We start from the raw sequence: 24178 nt of genomic DNA on the forward strand, positions 1-24178 counted from the left end.
CTTCAGCTAAAAACTTCTGGAAGGCGTACAAAAAAAACAGAAGCCAACATTTGCTAGTTTCTGTGCCCTCATTCAAAACAACACCTTTCATATGAAAAACACAATCCTGTCATCTGAAGTTATATAAATCCTTTTTAAATCACTAGATGCCTGCATTATAATTCCCTGATTTTAGAATTTGGGCAATAAATAAATAATGCAAAAAAATTCATCCGGTTTTTATGACTCATATTTTTTGTCCTGGAAAAAATGCCTTTGATAAGCTATGCCTCAATAATTGTGAAGAGGTTTGCACAAAAATTGTAAGAAAGTACAAATGGGTGGTGGAATGGAAAGTGTATCACATTGGAGCTATTTCTACAAAACGCTAAGTGGAAATTTAATCAATGTGGGCATCCAGAACAAATAACTCAGAGTTGAAAACATGCCTTGAACTGAAGTGAGCTATCAACAATGGTAATATATTGACCATATAAATAAAAGAGCTCTAGGATTCTACTTGATTTGCACGTTTTACACCTATATTATTAAACCAAAAAATTCTGAACAGAAGGGAACTATTATTGAAATTTACCATTTTCTGGAGGTTGATAGATCAATGTCTGGGATGATTCTTCAAACTTTCCCTTAAACAATGGCCCCTGCCCTTCATTCTACAAACATGCCTAAGTCTCATTATACTAAAATTAAGAAAAAAATGCAAAACTTTCCTGGTTCTTGTTTCCTGCCCAAGGCATTGTTTTCTCTACCTCCTCTCCTAGCCTGTATTGCAGCGCAGGGACTCCACCATTGATTTTATGATACTAGCATAGGCACTTTACACAACAGGCACCCAAATATTTGATTGATGGAGAAATGTCAGGGATTTCTAGGGAGATGGCATCAAAGCAGGCAGGCAGTGCTCATCTCTCTCACAAAAAGAAGGGAAAGGGCAAAGAGCTGCCTCAGGTATCTGCTCTAAGGGTCAGCACACCAGGGCAGAGCTGCACAAGCCCCAGGAGGTGAGGGACAGAAAGAGGAAAAACCCAAAAGACAACCCCAAGTTACCGAACCCCAGGCATCAGCACGGCACCCATCCCCACCCTCAAGGCACACAGCCTGAATTAAATCCTTGGCTCTGTGCAGCCAACAGAGAGGGGAACAAGTCATCCTCCCTGGGAAGAGGGGGTGTGGAAGAGAGCGGAGTGTGGTTTCTCTTCAGCGAATTTAGCCCCAAAGTCCACTTTGAATCTTGGCTCTGGACAGACCAGAATCACAGGCAAGGGGAGGTTGAGACACCTCTGCGGAAAGTTTGTTGAAGGGCGCCATCTGCTGGTCCTCCTGGAAACTGCAAGGAGAAAAACTGCTTTTGGAAGACTAGACTCCCAACTCCTGGGAGAACATCTGCACCCCATTAGTGAGTCCCTGGACCAATTTTTATAACTTAAGCTGGGTAACTTTAAAGACTTACAATAAATTGAACTAAAAAGCAAGACGAGCCACAAAACAAAACAACTAGGCAAGAGAGAAATTAACCATCAGAGTAAATTCACCAAGATGATCAGATGCCTAGACATCAGCAAAAAATTACAAGCCATGCTAAGAAACAGAAAGAGACGGTCCAGCCAAAGGAACGAACCAAAAATCCTGATAGGACAAGGCTGTCAAACCCACTCAGCTGTCCTGATTAAGACAACTAATCAATGATAATCACACAAATCTCCTAACTCAATTCAAGGAGTTGAAGGAAAATATGACTATAGACATAATGGACATTAAGAAGACACTGGGTGAGCATACAGAACAATTTAAATGTCTGCAAAGAAAAGTAACAGGGCTTATGGGAATGAAAGTCATAATAGAGGAGATTAAAAAATACGTTAGAAGCAAAATGTAGATCAAACTACAATGAGGTACTATTTCACACCTTACAGAATGATCGTTATTAAAAAATAAAAAACAGAGAACTACAAGTGCTAGAAAAGATACAGAGAAACAGGAACACTCCTTCACTGCTGGTGGGAATGTGGCATGGTGCAGCCTCTGTGGAAGACAGTTTGGCAGTAACCCAGGAAACTGAGTATAGAACGGCCAGATGATCCATCAATCCTATTACTAGGAATATATTGAGAAGAACTAAAACCAAAGATGTGAACCAACATTTGCACACCAATATTCATAACAGTCTTATTCACGCTTGTTAAAATAAGAACCAGCCCAAAAGTCCATCAACCAAAGATAAACAAAATTTGGTATATACATATAACAGAATACTATTCTGCTATAAGAAGAAATGAAATGGGAAATGGGAATGCATATGAGAGTATGGATGAACTTCGAAGAAATAAACAGGACACAAGAGGACAAATATTGTATGGTCTCACTAATATGAACTAAATACAATGAGTAAACTCTTGGAGGTAAACTCTATAGAGTATAGGTTATGAGGAATAGAAGGTGGGTTGAGAAGGGTGAGCTGGTATTGAATGTATGTAGCATTATTAACAAGGTTAATTGTAAAGGTGTGGAAATGAATAGACTTGATGGCAACACATTATCATGAGTATAACTAACGCTGCTGATTTATAAATGTGATTGTGTCTGAAAGGGGTAGTCTGTCGACTTAAATTTCAACTGAAAGGAAAATAGAGAATAATTTTATATAGGGAACATATAAAATAATGATTGTGGTGGTGGATGAAGATTGTGGTTAATGTATAAACCTCCGAGGGGAGGGAAAGAGAAGAATAGATGGCAGAGGGGATAACTGGGGCTAATGGAAATGTTCTGCATAATCGTGCAATGATGGATACAGGCCATGTTAACTTTCATCAAAAATTTATAAAAGTATACAGTCTAAAAAGTAAACCATAGGGAAGCGGCTGTGGCTCAATCAGCTGGGCTCCCGTCTACCATATGGGAGGCCCTGGGTTCACATTCCAGGGCCTCCTTGTGAAGGCAGGCTCACCTGCATGCTGCGGAACGTTGCCCGGCTCGCAGACACCACGGAGCGCCGCTCAGCCTCTAAGTGCCACGGAGATCCAACTCAGCAAGGTGACGCAACAGAAAAGGGAGACAAGCAAAAACACAGAAGAGCATGCAGTGAATGGACACAGAGAGCAGACAGCAAACAAGCCACAAGGGGGGAGGGGAAATAAAAATAAATAAATACAGACACAGAAGAATGCACAGCAAATGGACACAGAGAGCAGACAGCATGCAAAAAGCCACAGGAGGTGGGATAAAAAAAAAGTAAACCATAATGTAACCATGGTTAGTAGCTATGCTTCAATATTTGTACATCAGTTGTAGCAATATAACATCCACATGTAAAAAGATCATTGCTGGGGAAAGGGGAAAAGGAGGAGGATGTTGGGTGTAAGGGAGTTCCCTATATTCTATACGTGACTTTACTGTGACCTAAAACTTTTTTGAAGACATAATAAAAAAAAAAAAGATATAAGACACTCAGGAAGAAATGGAAGAGACTGCCTTGCCACTGTACATACAGGAAACACCTATTACAGTGATTAAAGGTAAAACGTCAAAAAAATTTTGTATTTTCATTTTTTTAATACTCCAATTTATTTTTTACTTTATTTTAGTTTTTCTAGATTATTATTTTATTTATAATCTTTAAACCTATCATTACTATTTCATTTTCCTATTAATTGAATTTGCCAATATACTAGGCTTCATTTTTTAAGAAGTTTTGGATCACAGAAGGGTTCAACTATGACAGCAGAGGATCACTGGTGTGGGGTGTCATTGGTGGGAGAGGCATGGGTGGGAGGGAGTTCTCCAGGGCATGCATGTAGGGTATATAGACATGTTCACATGTTCATTGGGAATTGACATAGTGGGTAGAGTTTCACATGACAACTGAGGGAGTGCTGAGTTCTCATCCTGGGGAGCTCTGTCTCACTCTCCAATAGAAGGGCAACAATCCCCCAGGTGCAAAGGCAAAGGCCAGTGAAGAAGGATGCTCCAATGATGAGCCCGTCATACTGATGACTATGTTTATGACCCTGTGTGCTTGAAATTTCAACTTGACCTAGAGTTACCTCCTGAGAGCCTCCATGTTGCTCAAATGTGGCCACTCTCTAAGCCAAACTAGCATATAAATGCATTACCTTTCGGGACCCCCAACATGGGACATGACTCCCAGGATGAGCTCCCTGGTGCCAAGGGATTACTACCAAGCACCAGCTGGTGATACAACTAGAAAAAGGCCTTGAATAAAAGGGTGAAATGGTAAAGACTAAGAGACTTCAAAATGAGTCGGGAGGTCGTCAGAGGGGTCACGCTTATGCATGTCTCAGCAGGATCTCATAGACAGCCAAAGTAGATACAAGTCCAGGTAGCAGTGCTCCTAAGGGCTACAGAGACACCCAGGTCCTATGGTCATGGCAGATGGCTCTGGAGTTAAGTGCCTTGTCAGTGAGTCCTATTTGGAATTTGTGCCCCTGAGTGTGTTGCAGTTGGATGCAGATGTGATTTCTCTACACATACCTCTTCTGTCACTTTTACTGAACCTGTGGTTGGCTCTGGGGTTGGTGTATGCCCAGAAGACTTAAATTTCTGGACTGTCCATGTGCTCCAATGATGAGCCTCAGCAGAGTTGCAACACCTACTCTCCATTTTGTTGGACTTAACCAAATCAGCTAACAAGGAGATGAGGGTGTTCAACTACCACACCAAGGAAGAGAGAGTCTACATCTGCAAGCAGGAGAATCCCATCCATCAGCCAAGTGGGATCTAAACCCCCTCTCAATTTAGAGGTGGAGTGGACATTGCCATCCCAGGGTCCTCAGGATGGAGGAATAAAATACGGATTAGAGTTTACTTACTGGTATTCTACCATAGAATCATTGTGACTCTAGCAATGGAAGAAATTATATCATTGATGTGGAGACAGTGGCCATGGGAGTTGCTGAAGGCAGGGAGAGGGAAGAAGAGGTGTGATATGGGGACATTTTTGGGACTTGGAGTTGTTCTGATTGATATTGCAGGGACAGATGCAGGGCATTATATATCCTACCATAACCCACTGGAATGGACTTGGAGAGAGTGTAAACAATAATGTAAACTATAATCCATGCTGTGTTGCAGTGCTCTAAAATGTATTCATCAAATGCAATGAAGGTGCCACACTGATGAAAGAATTTGGTCATGTGGGAAGAGTGGGGGTTGTGGGGAGTGGGGGGATACGGGATCCTCTTATATTTTTTAATGTAACATATTGTGTGATCTATGTGTCTTTAAAAAAATTTTTTTAATCTATTATACAAAAATGCAATAAATGTACCACACTAATGAAAGGAGTTGCTGATGTGGGAGAAGTAGGGGGTGTGGGAAGTGGGATATATGGGAACCTCTTATATTTTTTAATGTAACATTGTGTATCTTTAAAAAAAGATAATAAAAATGTGTAAAAAAAATAGTATATTTATAAGAATGCTCTTCCTTTACAAAATGGTAAGAATATGGTGCTACAAGGGAAAATTACAATTAATGTAACTTACGGATGATTGTTAACAGTGATATTGTAATATTTTGCAGCAATGGCAAGATATTTTTTCAATACTAAGGCACAACAATAGGGAGGAATTAGGAGGTATGGGATTTTCCTTTTTGGCATAATGAAAACATTCTAAAATTGACTGAGGTGATGACAGCACAACTTTGTGATGAAAAAGAGACCCACTGAATGTGCACTTTGTTTTTTTTGTTTGTTTGTTTGTTTTTTGTTGTTTTTTAAATTTATTTTTAAAGATTTATTTATTTCTCTCCCTTCCACCCCCCCCCCCCAGTTGTCTGTTCTCTGTGTCTATTTGCTGCATTGTCTTCTTTGTCCGCTTCTGTTGTTGTCAGCAGCACAGGAATCTATGTTTCTTTTTGTTGCATCATCTTGCTGTCAGCTCTCCGTGTACATGGCATCATTCCTGGGCAGCCTGCACTTTTTTTCGTTATGGGCGGCTCTCCTTACAGGGCGCACTCCTTGCGCGTGGGGCTCCCCTACGTGGGGGACACCCCTGCATGGCAGGGCACTCCTTGCGAGCATCAGCACTGCGCATGGGCCAGCTCCACATGGGTCAGGGAGGCCCTGGGTTTGAACTGCAGACCTCCCGTGTGGTAGGCGGACACCCTAACCACTGGGCCAAGTCCACTTCCCTGAAAGTGCACTTTGAATGGATGGTACAAACCATGGGATTTGTATAATACAGGGAATCCAGTGGGGGAAGATGGACTGTGGTTAACAGGACAAATATGAGAATGTTTTCTGATATAGGATGTTGTAATTGGGTGGGTTTTGGAAAAAATGCACCAAATGTAGGATATGGGCTAAAGTTGGTGGTGGTATTTTGATGATGCTCTTTCATAGTTTGTAACAAATGTTTCACAACAATGCCAGGTGTTGGTGGGGAGATGCATGAGACTCTTGTATGATGATACAAGAGCCAGATAGGAAATACTTTAGGCTTCATACAGTATCTCTCATTTCTAATCAACCTTGCTATTGTAGCATGAAAGCAACCCTAGACAATATGTAAGTGAATGAGTATGACTTTATTTTATTCAATCTAGGCAATGGACTAGATTTTGCCAGCAGGCTATAGTTTGCCAAACACTTAGAAAGTGTAGTTTGCCAACCTCTATTTTTTTGTGTATGGCTACATAGTTACTCCAACATCTTTTATTGAATAACTTCACTTCTTTGAAAGTCCACCTTAATTAAACTAAATTCCATTTGTATTTGGGTCTATCTCTGGACTGTGTACCTCAGTTATATGTATTAATTTGTCTTTTCCTGCATCCTTAACACAAAATCCTAATTATTGTAGCTTTACAATGTGCATTAATATGCGACTATCCCCCTGACCTATTGCACTTCTTTTCATACTTTTCCTGGATGTTCATGCTTGTTTATCTTTCATGTGAATATTGGGAATCCGTTTATAAAAATCTAGCAATATTTTTTGTAATATAAATTTATATGTAAATTTAAAGCAATTTCACATCTTTACAATATTGGGTCTTTCTCTCCAAAAATATGGTATTCTTCTCAACTTGTTCAAGTCTTCATCATTGTAAAGATGTTAAATTTCTCTAAATTTATAATAGCAACACTAATAAAAAAACAGTAAAATGTCTAATGATAAATTTAATAGGAAATACACAAGATAAATTTGAAGAGTTCTTTCTTTTGTGGCTCAAGAGTTTTTAAAGATTTCTTTAAATTTATCTTACACATTTTCTATTAAATTTTTAAATCGTACTGTTTCTATCATTGTATCAAATTATAATAGTTGTTTGTTCTTTCCTAACCTCTTGATTTGGATACTTAATTCATTGATTTCTGTGATTGTATCATTCCAGTCTGTACAATTTGAAATGTCTCTGAATACCATTTTTTCCTATATCTCAGAGGTTCAAAAAATGTAGTTTTATTTTTTGTTTTTTTAACACAGTCTTAAAATTTTATTTTTTCTTTTCTCTGTGAATTAAGATTTGTTTATGTGAAGGAATTTTTACATTTCTAATAGTGACCCTGTTTAATATTTTGAAGACAGAAAGAAAGAATTTAAAGTTAAAAAAAAAAAGTTCCTGTGATGAAAAAAAAAAAGCTGGCAATGTTATGTTTAAGATTTCTTTTTTTCTTGTTGAGATCTTTTTCTCTTGTCGATGTATATAATCATATATGATTATATATCCAAGCAATTGTAGGCAACTAAGAAACCCTACCTGCCATGTGGCAAAGCAATGAGGTGCCTAGGAGTCGTGAGATACTGCCCCGCTCCTTTGTGGATCCCAGAAAATGACATTCTTAAGCTAATCCGTTCCTGTGCACGGAAGCCTATTGTATCCGGGGCGTTTCGATTCGATCGTTTCAGCTAAAAGCCTTTGATTAGATTGCAGGACTCTGCCATGAGGGACGACTCCAGAATCACCTATAGCTGCAGAAGTACAGAAAGACAGAGAAACTCCAAGATTGAGAGAGGTGGGAGTCTGGAATGCTGAGCAGCCCTAAGCAAGAAGGAAGAGATGAGCCATTGTGCCTGATCACCCACAGCTGAGCTCAGGGAGAAAGTGAGCCTGGAGGAGAAGGCAGAGGGAGACCCGCACACTCACCATTTTGCCTTGCCACGTGGCAGGAGTCCAGAATCCAGCAGTCAACCTTTGGTATAAAGACAGTATCTCTGATGATGCCTTGATTTGGACATTTTCACAGCCTCAAAACTGTAAGATTTTCCCCTAATAAATTCCAGTTATAAAAGCCAGCCCATTTCTGGTATTTTGCTTCCAGCAACTTTAGCAAATGAAAACAGATACCAAACTGATAATATAGCAAAAGCTAGACTTTCAGAAAGATTAATCATGTCTTTGTACTCCAAACAGCAACCACAACCTTCTCACTTTTTTTTGTATTTTGCCCTTCCCTACTTTGTTTATTCCCTCTTAAATCAGCCCTAGAGCATCAGAGCTGTGATGAAAGCCGTGGGGAAAGAAGCAAGGTCTATGGCTGTGGCCGAGCCAGCTAAAACACATGCCATGAGAGCTAACTGCCCACGGGTACATATTTATTAATACATTTCTTTGCCAATATTATATGTTCTATCCCCTTAGAATGGTCCTGATGGGGGCTTATGTATTTTGTGTTTTAAATCAAAACTGGATTTGTAGCACTTTAAAATCTCAATCCCCAGAGCACATTCCAATTTGAGTCATTGCATCCGATTTTGCAAACACTCCACTTTAAATAGTTTCAACTGGAAAGTTTATTACTTGAATTCTAAAACTGAACAAATTGATTAAAAAGGGCAGAGACATCTGAATGGTGGATAAGTGATCTTTATTTGGTCTCTAGATTGTTTCCAATCTGGAAGTTTTTCCATAAAAGAAAGAAAGAAAAAACAAAAAACTGACTGAAATACAGTCAGAATTTAAATGTGCTCTTGTCATGGCCTCCAACGAAAACTTTCAGACTTTCCTCTAAATTTTCCCTTGCATTGCCATTAAACTTGGTGGCTCAAAAATCCATTTAATTTTCCCTACCTCATGAAGATGATGTCTACAGGATAAAATGACCTCCTTTGGCATATGTTCCCAGGAGATTACAAGGTTAAACCTGGACTTCCCTCCAGGCCGTCGTTGCAGTGATGGTCCATTCACGGGATCCGGCAGCCCATGAAACGTGGACTGCGTGAGTAGGGCAAAGGCAAGCAGAGGCATCACAGAGCGCGCGAGAGAACGCAAGCAAGGAGAATTTCTACTTCACACACATGTTAAAGATGTTGTTTGGGGATAAGGGTACCGCAGAAAGGGCAGCTCAAAACGCCACAACAGGATTCTGTGGTTCAACCGTTGTAGAAGTCGAGAAAGGCTCAATTATTTGCATATAGGAAGGCCAGGACTCAGGAATAATTTTGGGAACGGAAATGAATTATTTTACTGCCGGACGCACTTGGGCGGACTCGGGAGACTTTTGTTCAAAACCATAATCCCCGAATAGAATTTTGGGTCCTTTTTATACAGGGTGGGGAGTCAAACGGTGCTTTTATGAAAGAAAACTACTTTCCTTTGTTAGTTAAGTGTTTGACTGAGTACCAGATAGGTCTTGAATTAGCATATCCCCCACTTTCCAGGTAAGCTTGAATTAACATATCTTTGAATTAACATATCGCTCACATTCCAGGTAAACTTGAATTAACATATCGGCCACTATCGGTCAGGATGCAACCTTGAATACACATTCAAAGCCTGTAGGGCCTCCATTACTGAGTTGGATTTCTAGAGAGGAGGCACACTTAGAAACAGTTAGATCATCTTGAATTTATGCACAGACAACCACACGGCCAATCTCAAACCACCTGAAAGGCAATCATCTCAGAATCCCCCAGGGTGCTTTCTGCCTGTGTCTGGGGATTTTCCCTCTCACTCTTTCATCACTCAGGACGCCACGACAACATCCCCACCCTGAGAGCAGCCCAGCGGAGCCCGCCTCGGCCGCACACCCAGCCCCCGGCTCCCGCAGAGCCTCCCGTTGCCCTGGCAACCGCGCTTCCTCCCGGCGCGCCCCGGGCCAGCGCGGGCCTCCTATTGGCCGGCGCCGGCCCCGCCCCCTGGTTTCCGTCGCGAAGGACGCGGCGTCGGTTGGTTGCCAAGATGGCGGCGGCCGGCCTGCGGGCGCTGTCGGGCCAGGTCTCCGCCGCCGCCGCCGCCGCCACCAGCGCCGCTGCGCGGGAGCCGAGGCAGCCGGGGCCGGCCCTTCCGCGTCCTTGACGCGGAGCCTGAGAGACGAATAGAGGGCGGGCCCGAGGAGGAGGAGGAGGCCGGAGCTGCCATGAGGGAGGCGCTGGGCGCGCGCGGGGAGGCGGCGCGGAGGTGAAGGATGCTGGCCGGGAGGCCCGGAGCCCGGAGCGCGGCCGCCGAAGCCTCCGACAGCCGCGGCGGAGCTCCGCCCAGCCCTCGGGGCGCCGGGCGCCCGCGACCTGGCGCCTACCTGTATCCTTCCCAGCCCAGGCTGCCGGGCGGGGTGTGGGACGCGGGGGCCTTCCTGCCCGTTAGGTCCCTGCCGCGGACGCCAGGGCAGCGCAACGAGCGAGTCATCTTTGCCTCGGGACCCGTCGTTGACCCCCCCGCCCCCACCCCGGGGCCTGGAGTTACAATGTTTTATCCAATTCCGTGACCAACCCCCCAGGCCCCTTTTATCCCACCCCATTCTTCGATTTTGAGGTTAAAAAAAAAAAAAAAAAGAGTAACTTGAAAATACATTGTGTATTCTTTGGGGGTTGTTTTTCTGTGCTGGTTCGTTTTGTTTCTGTCTCCTAGAATTATGCTGTCATGTTCCTTGCTTGCCTATTCTCCTTCTCTTGACTAATCATGTTTTCCTCTCCGGAAGGAGTTCGTTTTAACTGTTAACCCAGCACACACCCCTAACCAATTTGGCAGACTGCTAAAGCCTAGCAGGCAGTTCGTTTTGTTTTCCGTCCTCTGCGTAGCCTGTTGTCAGAGAAAGCAGAGAGGAAATGAGAAGCAACGGCCCTGGGCCCTGCAGAACCAGGATTATCTGACGTTTCCCTAAGAATTGGTCGAGCTCACCTTTGATGCTACTGTTGGTTGCATTGTGGAAACTTGAAAGAGTGAAAGAGTTTTGTTTTTATTTTAAAATACGTAAACCATGCTTATTCCTTCAGAGAATGTGTGATAATTAGAATGTAGTCTTTGTACTCGGAAAGGAGTTGGCTGGCAGTGAGGGAGCTGCATAATCATCTTAATCATTCTTACCAGAGAATGGCGTGTGTTCCCTTTCCGCCTTAACTCCTGTTTTCTGGCCCCCTTCATCTCCTGTCTCTCCTGAGAGGTTGCTTTATGCTCTTGTTACAGCTTTAACAAAAGTCTTATAGAATGCCTATTCTAAGGTAGACTCTGTGCTAGATTCAGGGCATACAAATCTGGTGTGAACGACAGGTATGGATGGACAGAGCTTTGCTAAGGATAAAATATCCCTTTTTGATCATTCTGTCCTCTTCCATCCTTCTGTCTTTTCTTTCTTTGCCTAAGTTCTCAGAGTGGTAACCTGCAAAGGCATCCTTTAATTCCTCTCATCTATTCATTATTAACTCTTTATCAGCTTGGCATTTGTGCCTGCTCCTCCCTGAAACTGTTGTCTCAAAAATATACTCTGAAATAAACAGGATCATTTTCTGTATGGATGTTGTATTTTCTTGGATAGTGAACTCCTATTATACTGACCCTAATTTATTCTTAAATAGTAAAGTAGGGAAGCATTGAAAATGACTTATTAATAAAGTGTATCTTTTCATTATTTTCATTAATGAATTGGTCATAGACTTAATTTTTTAAAAATATACATGGGATGAACAGTGACACAAATATCAAAGAAAATATTTGTAAATAAAATTCTTCAGTACATCCAATGAACACAGCTATATGGACTTTATTCCAGAACTGTAATCATAGTTTCTTGTAAAGAAATTTATTACTAAAAATATAGTTAAAATTAAGCAAGTTATAAATAATCATTTTAATAGATCTCCAAGAGACTTTGATAATATTCAACGACTTTTAATTGAAATAGAACTCCTTTTTAATATGGTGTAGACTGTATGCTAATCAAGAACCATCATTAATGTTTACTAGTTGCAGAAACACTAAAGCACCTTTTATACATATTTTGGATATTCTTAGTTGCTGTAATGTTTCCCATTGAATATCTGGTACAAAGTAGGTGAATGAATGACTAAATGGAGAAAAAGGAGGGAGGGAACAAATGAATGAAAGGACCATAGTCCTAACATAAGCAAATGGCTTTGTTAAATTTCTACGTGTGATTTCAAATAAGAATTCAGTCCTCAGAGTCCATCCAGTTTTCTGTTTCTAACTATAAAACTATTTTTTAAAAAAAACTTATAAAGTTCACCTGGTTAAAATTATCTACAGTTCTGTCATTTCAATCTCTTATAAGAATTAAAACAGAAATAGAATAAAATTTGAAGAAAAAAAGGTGAATATAAAAAAAAAGCTCTTTCATACTCCTCTTCATGCTATGCTTTTTTCTCGTAAATACCTCCAGTCTTTTGACCCTTCCATTTTATCCTGGCATTCACCTTGATTTTCTTCCTTCCCTGTCCACTTTGCACCCAATTCTTGATTACCTGAACTGTTCTTTCCCCAGCATCTCTGGTTCTTTGTACCCATGTCCCACCTCAACCACTAAGTAATACTATAATTCTGCTAGTCTACTTCTTCACTTGATAATAAAATGCTGTGGAGAAAGATCACAAAACAATATAGACTAGTACCATGGCCAATTCGTGGTTTCCAGCTTCACCTGAGCAGAATTCTCTCTTGTTCTTTCACTGCCTGTACTCCATCTTTACCACCTCCCGCCATTACCCTTCCCTCCTAAGAAATGCATGGCTTGAGCTCCCTCGGGCCCGGTGCACAGCCACCACCCTCACCCTATCTTTTGTTTTTCCACCTTCCCACAAACTCACTGATGGATATCCCTTTTACTGTAGAAGGTGAATCCATTCACTCGGGTCCTTATTTCCACCCCTTCTCTTTTTCTCGGTAACCCCAGAACAGAAATTATCCCTACCTCTCACTTCTAACTTACTTGCAGTTTCTCTCTAATGGCCTTCGGTCCTCACGGTCTATAAACATGCTCAGGTATTATTTATCCTTAAAATTAACTAAACTAACAATCAAACCCTTTGATTGCAATAACCTTTTTACCTATGTTCTAGTACCTCCTTTTTCCTTGTTACTCCCTAAAAAGAGTAATGTATATTCACTATCTCTACCTTTGAGCCATACTTTATCCTAGATTCTGAAATATGCTTGAGCTGAATTAAAAGGATAAATATTAAATAAATATAAAATTATAAAAGAAAACTGAAAAAATAGAATTTCATATTTTCATGTTCAAAGGTCCAGTAACTTCATTTAAAACTTCAATGTAAAGAGAAACCACTTAATTAAGAGGATTAATAATGAACTTACTGAAATAGGTTTTTTTTAAATCAAGTTCTTAATGGGTTAATGGCCAATGACTCTGAACTGATAACTTACTAATGAGGAAAATAAAAATTAGCAATCATATATAGAAAGTATTGTTTTCCTAATACATGAGCTGGTCTTTCTAAAAATAAAATTAGTGATACTATTTTATGCTCCTGGGGTTTTAAAACTGATATACTTACATTTCTAATGGCATATAAATTTGTCCCTTTTATTTATTTTTAAAAGATTTTTTTATTTATCCCCACCCCCCACCCCTCGTTGTTTGCACTTGCTGTCTGCTCTCTGTGTCCATTTTTGTGTGCTTTCTGTGTCTGCTTGCCTTCTCTTTAGGAGGCACTGGGAACTGAACCTGGGACCTCCCGTGTGGGAGAGAGGCGCTCAATTGCTTGAGCCACCTCAGTTCCCTGGTTTGTTGTATCTCTCATTTTCTTCCTTTTTGTGTCTTTTCATTGCATCATTCTGTTGTGTCAGCTTACCGTGCCTGCCCATCCCGCCAACTCTCTATCTTGCTCATCTTTTCCAGGAGGCACCCTGTAGTAGGCAAGAGCTCAATCACTTGAGCCACATCCACTTCCTTGTCTAGTCCTTTTAGAAATCAATTTGTCTGTAATGTATTAAAGGTCACAAAAATTCATATGCCTCTTGCCCTTTGTATCTATCTACTTCAAAAATTTTTCTCCAAGGAAATAATTCAGCAAACCTTTATTAAGCCATTGTTATATTCCAAGTACTACTGGAGTTCGAGAAATGTAGAGAAGACACATAAGATGTATCAAGTTATTCAGTGGGGATGAAAAAGGACTTCTGGATATACACTGCTTAAGTTAACTCTCAAAGAATGAGAAGAGTTGGCCAAGCATTTCTAAGAGATATAGGCATGATACATCACGACTTGTTCTGTTAATAGCAAGCACCTTAGTGTGGCTTTAAATAGGAAAATGTTAAGAAATGCAGCTGAAAAACAGACCAGATTATAAGATGCTTTATATACTAGGCTAAGAAATTAAGAATTTATATCATGAAGGATAGGGAGCTTTTATTTTTTATTTTTTTAAAGATTTATTTTTTTTATTTCTCTCCCCTTCCCCCCCACCCCAGTTGTCTGTTCTCTGTGTCCATTTGCTGAATGTTCTTTTTGTACGCTTCAGTTGTTGCCAGCGGCACGGGAATCTGTGTTTCTTTTTGTTGCGTCATCTTGTTGTGTCAGCTCTCTGTGTGGGCAGCGCCATTCCTGGGCAGGCTGCACTTTCTTTCGCACTGGGTGGCTCTCCTTACAGGGCACACTCCTTGCGCATGGGGCTCCCCTACTCGGGGACACCCCTGCGTGGCAGGGCACTCCTCATGCGCATCAGCACTGCGCGTGGGCCAGCTCCACACGGGTCAAGGAGGCCCAGGGTTTGAACTGCGGACCTCCCATGTGGTAGACGGACCCCTTAACCACTGGGCCAAGTCTGCTTGCTGGGAGCTTTTAAAAAACAAGTGTGGGAACAGATTCGCCATTAAGAAAGATTACTACTGGTTTTGTGAATGGGGGGTGGGAAGGTTAGGAGTTGGGAGATGAATCAGAAGACTGCTGGGGTGGTCCAGGCAAGAAATTGAGAGGGCCTGGACAAAAGCAGTGGCAGGGCATACAGAGAAGGCAGAATAGAGTAAGATATGCTTTACAAATAGATTTGGGGGTGGGGAAGGCGGATTGTGTGATACATAGTTACTTGTAAAGGTAATATTTAAAACTGTTTTACAATTGAAGTGCTAAGTTGGGAGAGGAAGAAGTGAGAAGGAAGTGGAGTAGTTCAGGCTCTGCTTTCAAGTAATCATTATGTGTTATTTACCCATCCTATGATTCATAGTATTCTTGGGGTTGTTTTGTTTTAATGCTAAGTATGTAAAAATTGCCTTCCTTTGAACGGATGTTTAACAGCAATTCTTAGGGAAATACCTTACTTTTAAAGTACAGCTTGTATAAAACACAATTTAACCAGCCATTCTAATATTTTTTAGTATCATACTTTGCAAAGATTGCAAAGATTCTTTAAAACAAAGCAGTCAAAAATTACATATTTTTTCATGGATTCCTTGATTAAATTTAAGAATATATGATTGTCAGAACATTATAAACATTACATTTGTGATTTTCCTTTATGCTCTTATGATGAGGCCTCAAACCTGTTGAACAGAATTGTCTCTACCCGAGGCACCCCCCCAACACACCCACACCACGTGGCCCTGTGTGCCCTGAAAGGAAGTTGCCCTGCCACCCACTGCAGTTTCATTCTCTTTTGTTTCATGTTAATAAACCCTTCAAAGGAAATCTAAGCAAAAAGATCATGTGTGTGTGTAGGTTTATGCTCATGGTGATGTGGTGCAAAATTTTATAATAAACCCAAGGTAAAATGAATTTTGTTATATGGTATATAGGTGATTAAATAGCACAACTGATAAAGAATAAGCTCCATTAGGAAAGGTTGAGACAACCAAAAAACTTAAATAAACTTGATTAGTAAATATATATAAGATATATATAAGGTTTGTTTATAGTATTTACACTGAAGCACAGTAGGATCCTGAAATGAACATATTTTGAAAGAAGAAATTAGTTAAATTATATATGCATAATTTATCACTAAGTATCTTTATTGCATTCTGTTTCACCATTAATACTCAATATATGATTAAATGGACCTCTTAGATAGAATTTTGAACCTCTACTTTTGGGGAAAATTTTTTTTTAGAAAACAGGCTGTTTTTTTTTCAGAAAAGACCGATGGATATGTCCCACCAACCTCCACATGCTTCTCATGATGAGGTACTAAATAGTGATGGCATGGTAGTTGGTATAGAGAATGACCTTTTTTTTTTCCCAAAAAATAATTGAAAACAAAAATATGAATTCGATGAATTCATTCAATAATGACAGTTGTAACACAACTAAACCACATAAGCAATCTATTTAAAGAAAGTTAAATTTTACATAATAAAATTTCAGATGAGTGGGTGAGTAGGAGAACCAAAAGTTTCTTCTCTGAATAAAGAGATTACTTCCCTGAATAATTAGGTTGCTATGCATGATTTTCCTAGTGTAACCTATAAGTATATCATTAAACTGTAAATAACTATATTCCCAATCATTCCAGTTATATTGCTATTTGATATTTTTACATTTGAACGTGACTTTTTACTGAAGATTAAAGGATCTTTTGAAATTTTTAATTCATCTCCTTTCTATTATTGAAATACAAATTTTCATTCTTTCATTTCCCTATGTACATGCCAACAATGGCATCTTAGTAGTAAATACACCAATAATTGTATAATGAATGAAAAGCTAAGTAGTTCCTGTAACTCGGCTCATGGTTTCCAAAAAGAAATTTGTTCTTGCTTTTTTTTCCCCCAGAGAAGTACTGAGATATGGAGTTCTAATACCAAGTTAGAATTTTTTATGTAAAACAACTGCCAGTCTTGTACTAACACTTATGTGTACACATACTAACTGTTACACAAAAGCATCATGTCGTCATTAGCATGAGGCTGTAATTATCAGATAGCACTGACTCATCAGCAAAGACATAAAACTTATCCTTAACTTAATGCTCTCATTAGAGATATGAAAATCTATCTAGAGAAAAATTTAGAAGAAGAGCGCCAAGTCTTACTACAGCAACAAAAAATATGTCGAAATCGAGCACGTAAATATTTTGTGGAGTCAAACCGAAGAAAAAAGTAAGTAATTATATTTTATTCAAAGTGTAGAGTTTTAAAAATTATTGTAACATAATAGTTTCTCTAGTTTGTAGCATTTTATGAACCTCAACAACGATAGTGTTTTATCTATAAAACATTAAGATTCATGTGGCTTTGTAAATTTTGTGGTTTTTCTGTCTGAGGCACAAATATGGCGGTATATTGTCTAGTTCATTGACGGTGACCACAGCGGTCTTTTCTGTCATGGACCTGTTTTTACGGTCTCATATGCACTTCTTAAAAATGACTTCCTTTTTTATGTAGCATTTCATGATGAATTAAAAGATAACCGATTAGTTATTTCATTTCTAATAGTTTTATTTATTAGTCATTTCCATATTTATATATATATATGTGATTCTCTTATTCAGCCAATAAGAAAACTAGGGGAAATCTGAGCAGTAGTGGGAATGCAAGAAGAATTTTATAAATGACTGCCATTAAAAAAAAAAAGCTTTCTGTGGAAACTAAAGTAAATTAGAAACAGACACATCTAATCACTGCTTAACATTTTCAGAATTTTTTAAAATTATTGAATTTTAAATTTCAAACAGGGTAGTTATACAATTTTTAATCCTTGTTTTTTGCTACCTTGTTCATATTTCTTTAATACATGAATAGCAGAAAATCCCTAGAGTTTATTAACTACATCACTGGGCATATGTTGCAAATCCCTTTTGGAGAATATAAAATTGTTTACCTGCATTTTTTTTCTGGCATTACATGTCTCTATATTAACTCTTTCATTATTCTGATATAGTTAAAATTCTTTAATGGGTCTTATTTTTTGTTTTGTTCGTATGTGTGTGTTTCTGTTTTACTCTTACCCTTTGGTTCTTGAAGGAAAATCTTAGAGGCAAATGATAGATGTTCAGTAAATAAAGATGAATAACATGTTGAAAAAGTCGTGGACTGGTCTGGGTGGTCATAAAAGCAGGAAAAGTAACTCTGAAGCTCACCTCAGGGCTTTGTAGCATGTTGGTTAATTTCAAACAGGTTCAAACAAGGTCGAATTCTCTTTCAATTCCCCCTCCCCTGTAAAATGGGCATAATCTTGGGCTTTTTGTAGGGATGAGTAAATGAGCAGATGTGAGGTTCTGGGCAGCTGGTGGAGCAATTGCTGGGCTATTTGAACTAGATCTATTAACCTGGTTTCTTGCCCCTGTATTAAAAGTTTCCTCCTTTTTTAGGAAAAAAAAGTCTTGGGCTTCGGAGTCAGAGATGTAGGTTAAAATCTTAGCTCCTTGAATTAGAGCAAGTTACTTAATCTCTTTCAGCCTCAGTTTTCTCATTTATGATTGAAACTAATAACATCTTCTTTATGGGATTGTTGTATAGAGAAAATAAGGTAATCTAAGAGAAATATTTGAGAACTTTAAAAAATATCACAGTGTGGCACATAGTACTTCTCTTATGTTTATTTTATTGATTAATAAATTAGTATTTGTGAATTATGTATTTTATAATTATTAACTTGTTTTGTTAAATAGAAGGCTTGCATATGGATTCTGATTCACAAAGTTCCCATTTCTTTCATCAAATACTAATAAGAATTTGATGTAGAAAATGTAGAGAAAAACTGGTTCAAAATTCTAAAAGGCAGAACATTTTCCAATACAGTTTTACCATGTTTTATTTTCCTGTTACCCTGAAATGCTCTATAGAGACATATACAAATTTCTTTGTTTACATGTTTGTCCTTTTATAAAGGAGACCAAATTATTTGTGCACTTCTGAATTTCAGGAGATGTCTAGCATTATGGCCTTTTTGACCATGCTTTTTATCTAACCATTTATGCTTTACATCGAAGTTCATGCTGTATGCTCACATTGTGGTCACAGGATTTGTGTTTGTTTGTTTGTTTATTTTTTAGAGTATTTTTTTCTATGAGTAGAGACATTCTCCTTCCACTATTTATCAGTTATACTTTGACATTGTCAGTGTTGTTACCCAGTACTAAATGAAAATATCCTTAAAATCAAGGCTCTTTGTTTATTTTTATTAATTGCTTAAAATCATGCACATTTTCATATTCTTATTTACTACTTTTCAACTTGCCATGTTTTTTCTTGCATTGTATGCTTGTATCACAATCACAAAATTTCCATCCTCTGACTCAGTCTCTATTCAATTGAGCCCCCCTCCCCCCTTTTTTTTTCCTTCAAAAGCCTTCCATCTTCTTTCTGTTCCAACAGGCACAACAGGCATCCTGGGACTTCCCTTTATTGTTCTTTAAAATTGGAACCAGTTTCTTGCTCTGATATTGTCTCTTTTTTTATTTGTTTTACACAGCTAGTTTACCATAGTACATCCTAAAGTAACTTCCTAACATGGTGTTTTGTAGTAATTATAGGATATACACAAACATAAAGGAACAAAGTGATTTATTTCCTACATTCTTTTCAGTTTACTACTCATCAGTATATTTTGGTAAATAAGTGAGCAGGTGTTTATTCACTCAACAAGTATAACTTATTGAGTACCAATGATTCAGCATTATGTTAGGAGAGAAATTTATTTGGCTTAATCCATTCTACTACTAAACATTAGAAAATGTCAGGCTTAATCCATTCTACTACTAAACATTAGAAAATGTCAGTAATCTGATTTAATGAGACTTCATAAGGCAAAGAAATATAAATAAAATTTTAAGCACTAACAAGCCCAAGGGGAGCCTCCAGCTGGTTTTAAAACACTAAAATGTGAGAACATAAAGTTACAACTTCAGAGGCTCAGACCAAATTCTTGTGAAACTTACAGGGTAAGAGAGAAAAAGACAATAGAAAATTTGCTCAAATAAGGAGAAGAGTAAAGATTAAAGGTAACAGATGAGGGACAGGCATTTTGGAAGTATCACTAAAATCTATCTTAAAAAAAAAAAAAGATTCCTTAAATATCCATAGGCAAAAAATAGTTACTTAGAGAATCAGTGGAATGAATTACTAGTGAATATGAAGTATGTTGTAGCTACATTATCTGTTTGTGAAAATGATAGAGTTTGGAGTTTCCCATGAAAGCATGAAAAAGGTAGCCTTAGAATAAGGAGAACTTATACTTTAAACAATAAGTCATGTTTATGGATCCTCCATGTATGGATTTATGGTGGCCTAAGCTTAAAAATTTGAATAAATCCCAGTAGATTTAGATAGCATTAAGTGTAAATATTCATGGGTAATGTATCCATAGTATTAGAGGAAGTTTGGATATTTTGGAGTTATTGTTGACCCATTTAAAATGTCATAGAGGATAGCTACTTATTCACTCAACTAAATTTCACAAGGAAACTTCAAAGTGCCATATATTAGAGGATTAAAAAATAAAAGGCATCACCCCTGCCCTCAAATTACTAGTAGAGAAGTAATAAAGGATAACAATGCTATAAATTCTACAGTAAAGTCACCTACAAGATATTATGGAAGTACATCTCATAGATAACATGACAAGGAAGAATTTCAGGAAGAGTAAAGTCTTAGTGGATAACTAAAATTTAGCCAGGGGACATGAGGGGGCAAGTATCTTATTCAGGGAGTCACATCTGAGTCCAACTCCATCACACTCAGAAGCACAAATTCCAAAGTAGGGCCCACTGGCAAGGCACCAAACTCCTGAGCCATCTGCCATTACCATAGGACCTGGGTGTCTTTGTGGCCCTCAGGAGTACAACTATCTGAGCTGGTATCTACTTTGGCTATCTGTGAGATCCTGCTGAGATGTGCATAAGCCAACCCCTCTGATGACCTCCTGACTCATTTTGAAGTATCTTAGCCATATAAACTCATTTGTCTTTATCATTTCCCCCTTTCATTCAAGGTCTTTTTCTAGTTGCATCACCAGTTGGTGCTTGGTAGTAATCCCTTGGTGCCAGGGAGGCTTATCCCTGGGAGTCATGTCCCATGCTGGGGGGAAGGTAATACATTTATATACTAAGTTTGACCACATTTGAGCAACAAGGAGGCTCTTGGGAGGTAACTCTTAGGCACCGTGCAACCCTAGGCCAAGTTGAAATTTCAAGTGCAGCTGGTTCATAACCATAGCCTTCAGTATCAAGGGCCCATCATTGGACCATCCTTCTTCAAGCTTTTTTTTTTTTTTTCACTTAATATAATTGTCTGACATTCTTAGAGGTTGTTGCATGCTTTACTGGTTTGTTCCTTTTTATTACTGAGTAGTACTCCGTGGTGTGAATGCATCACAGTTTAAATATTGAAAGACATCTAGTTCATGCCCAGGTTTTGGCAATTTATGAATAGAGCTGCTATAAATATTCAGTGTGCAGTTTTGTGTGTGAACATAAGTTTTTATTTCTTTGGGAGGAATGACCAGGGATACATTGCTGCATATTTAGTTTTCTAAAAACCTGCCAAACTGTTTTCCAGAGTGATTGTACCCACCAGCAATGTGAGGTGATTCCATTTCTCCACATTTATGCCAACTATTTTTGTGTTTTTATTAGCTGTTCTGGTAGGTTTGTGGTTGTGGTTTTAAGTAGCATTTCTTTAATGGCTCTTATTGTTGAATGTATTTTCATTTGCTTCTTTTTCTTTTTTTTTTTATTTTATTTTTTAATAACTTTTATTAAAGTTAATAGATCATATAGAATGTTACATTAGTAAAACATAAGAGATTCCCATATAATGCTTATTTTTCATCTGTATATCCTCTTTGGTGAAATGTTTCATTATGTCTTTTGCCCATTTTAGAAAAAAAAAAGGTTAGAAATTGTATTGTTAGCTTTTTTACTCTTGAGTTTTGAGAGTTCTATATATAGTCTAGATACCAGTCCTTTTTCAGATATGTGACTTGCAAATATTTTCTCTGTAGCTTATCTTTTCATCTTTAATAAACTTTTTCACAAGTAAAAAGTTCTTAATTTTGATAAAGTCCAGTTTGTCAGTTTTTCTTTTTACAACTCATGCTTTGATGTCAAGTCCAATAACTCTTTGCTTACTCCAAGATCCTGAAGATTTTCTCCTGTTTTTTTACTAAAAGTTTTATAGCTTTACATTTTACATTTAAGATTATGATCCATTTTAAGTTAATTTTTGTATATGGTGTGAGGCTTAGGTCGAGGTTTTTTGTTTTGTTTTGTTTTGCTTTTTTGCCTCTGGTTGTTCAGTTGGTCCAAGACCATTTGTGGAAAGGGTGTCTTGCCTTCATTGAGTTGCTTTTGCACCCTTGTCAAAATCAGTTGGAAATACTTGTGTGGTTCTATTTCTAGGTTCTTTATTCTGTTCTGTCCCTCCACCAATACCACACAGTCCTGATTACTGTAGCTACATAAGAAGTCTTGAAATCAGGTTGCCTGGATCCTCCCACTTAATTATTCTTTTTCAAATTTGTTTAACTATTCTATTTCCTTTGCCTTTCCATATAAATATTGGAATAAACTTGCTAATATAAACTAAAAAAACTCTGATTTCTTTTATCAGTATTTTACCATTTTCAGCATGAAAGTTCTATGTATATATGTTTTGTTAGATTTGCATCAAAATATGTAAGTGTAGCATATAGAAATGTAATTGATTTTGCATGTTTATCTTGTATTCTGAAAAACTGTTGAACTTATTAGTTCCAGGAGTTTTGTTTAGTGTCCCTGGGATTTTTACATAGACAATCCTGTTATCTGCAAATAGGACAGGTTTGTTATTTTCCCTTTAATTTGTATGTCTTCTTTTCTTGACTTACTGAACTCGCTAGAACTTCCAAAATTATGATGAATAAAAGGGATGAGAATAGACATTTTGCCTTTTATTTTTAAAGATTTCTTTTTTATTTATTTCTCTCCACTCCCCCCCACCCTCTGTCCAGTTGTCTGCTCTCTGTGTCCATTCACTGTGTGTTCTTTTGTGACAGCTTCTATCCTTATCAGTGGCACCAGGAATCTGTGTTTCTTTTTGTTGTGTCATCTTGCTGTGTCAGCTCTCCGTGTGTGCAGCACCATTCCTAGGCAGGCTGCACTATCTTTCGCGCTGGGCGGCTCTCCTTACGGGGCGCACTCCTTGCGCGTGGGGCTCCCCTACACGGGGGACACCCCTGCAGGGCACAGCACTCCTTGCACGCATCAGCACTGCGCGTGGGCCAGCTCCACACCGGGGTCAAGGAGGCCCGGGTTTGAACCTTGGGCCTCCCATGTGGTAAGCAGACACCCTATCCATTGGGCCAAGTCTGCTTCCCGACATTTTGCCTTGTTCTCAATTTTAGGGGGAATGCATTAAGTCATTTCACAATTTTGTGTAATATTAGCTGTAGATTTTTTTGTACATGACCTTTATCAAATTGAGGAAGTTTCCCTCTATTCTTACTTTTCTGACAGTTTTTATCATGACTGTTGATTTAGTCGAATGCTTTGTCTGGATCAATTGATATGGTCATATGATTTTTTTCTTTAGCCTGTTTATGTGGTGGCTTACATTGCTTTTCAAGTATTGAACCATCCCTGAAATAAACCCCACTTAGTATGGTATGTAATTCTTTATATTGCTGAATTCTGTTTACTAATAACTGTTTTTTGTGTCTATATTTATGAGAAATAATGGTCTATAATTTTCTTATATTTGTACTGTCTGTCTAGTTTTGGTTTCAGGATAATACCAGCTTTATAAAAAGAATTGGGAAGTATTCCCTACTCTTCCATTTTAGAGAGATATTATGGTAGAATTGATGTTAACTTTCTTTAAATGTTTGGTAAAATTTTCCGCTGAAACTGTCTGGATTAGAAATATCTTTGTTGGCAGATTTTAATCACTAATTACATTTCCTAAATGGTTGTAAGGCTATTGAAATTATCTCTTTCATATTACATAAGGTCTGATAGTTTATATTTTTTGAGGAATTGGTCCATTTCACCTAAGTTGTCAAATTTATGTGTGTAGAGTTGTTTGTAATATACTCTTATTATCCTTTTGA

At 38.3% G+C, this 24178-nt stretch overlaps 1 protein-coding gene across 6 annotated transcripts in view; it reads left to right on the plus strand.

The window, feature by feature from the left end:
* Positions 1 to 10173: 10173 nt before the first annotated feature.
* Positions 10174 to 24178, plus strand: part of CEP126 (centrosomal protein 126) — a 129983-nt gene continuing 115978 nt past the window's right edge. For 3 of the 6 annotated variants that reach the window (XR_189220.4, XR_189219.4, XM_004484111.4), the window contains exons 1-2: positions 10174 to 10485; positions 17131 to 17250. Coding sequence is in view for 2 of the 6 variants with exons in the window: in XM_004484111.4 (XP_004484168.1) it covers positions 10373 to 10485; positions 17131 to 17250 (233 nt within the window). In the remaining 4 variants the exon portion in view is untranslated. The remainder of the gene's footprint in view (positions 10486 to 17130; positions 17251 to 24178) is intronic. The other 3 variants (XR_009183774.2, XR_009183773.2, XM_004484110.4) reach the window with 1 other exon arrangement.

The sequence above is a fragment of the Dasypus novemcinctus genome, chromosome 27 (assembly GCF_030445035.2).
Source record: "Dasypus novemcinctus isolate mDasNov1 chromosome 27, mDasNov1.1.hap2, whole genome shotgun sequence".
NCBI lineage: Eukaryota > Metazoa > Chordata > Mammalia > Cingulata > Dasypodidae > Dasypus > Dasypus novemcinctus.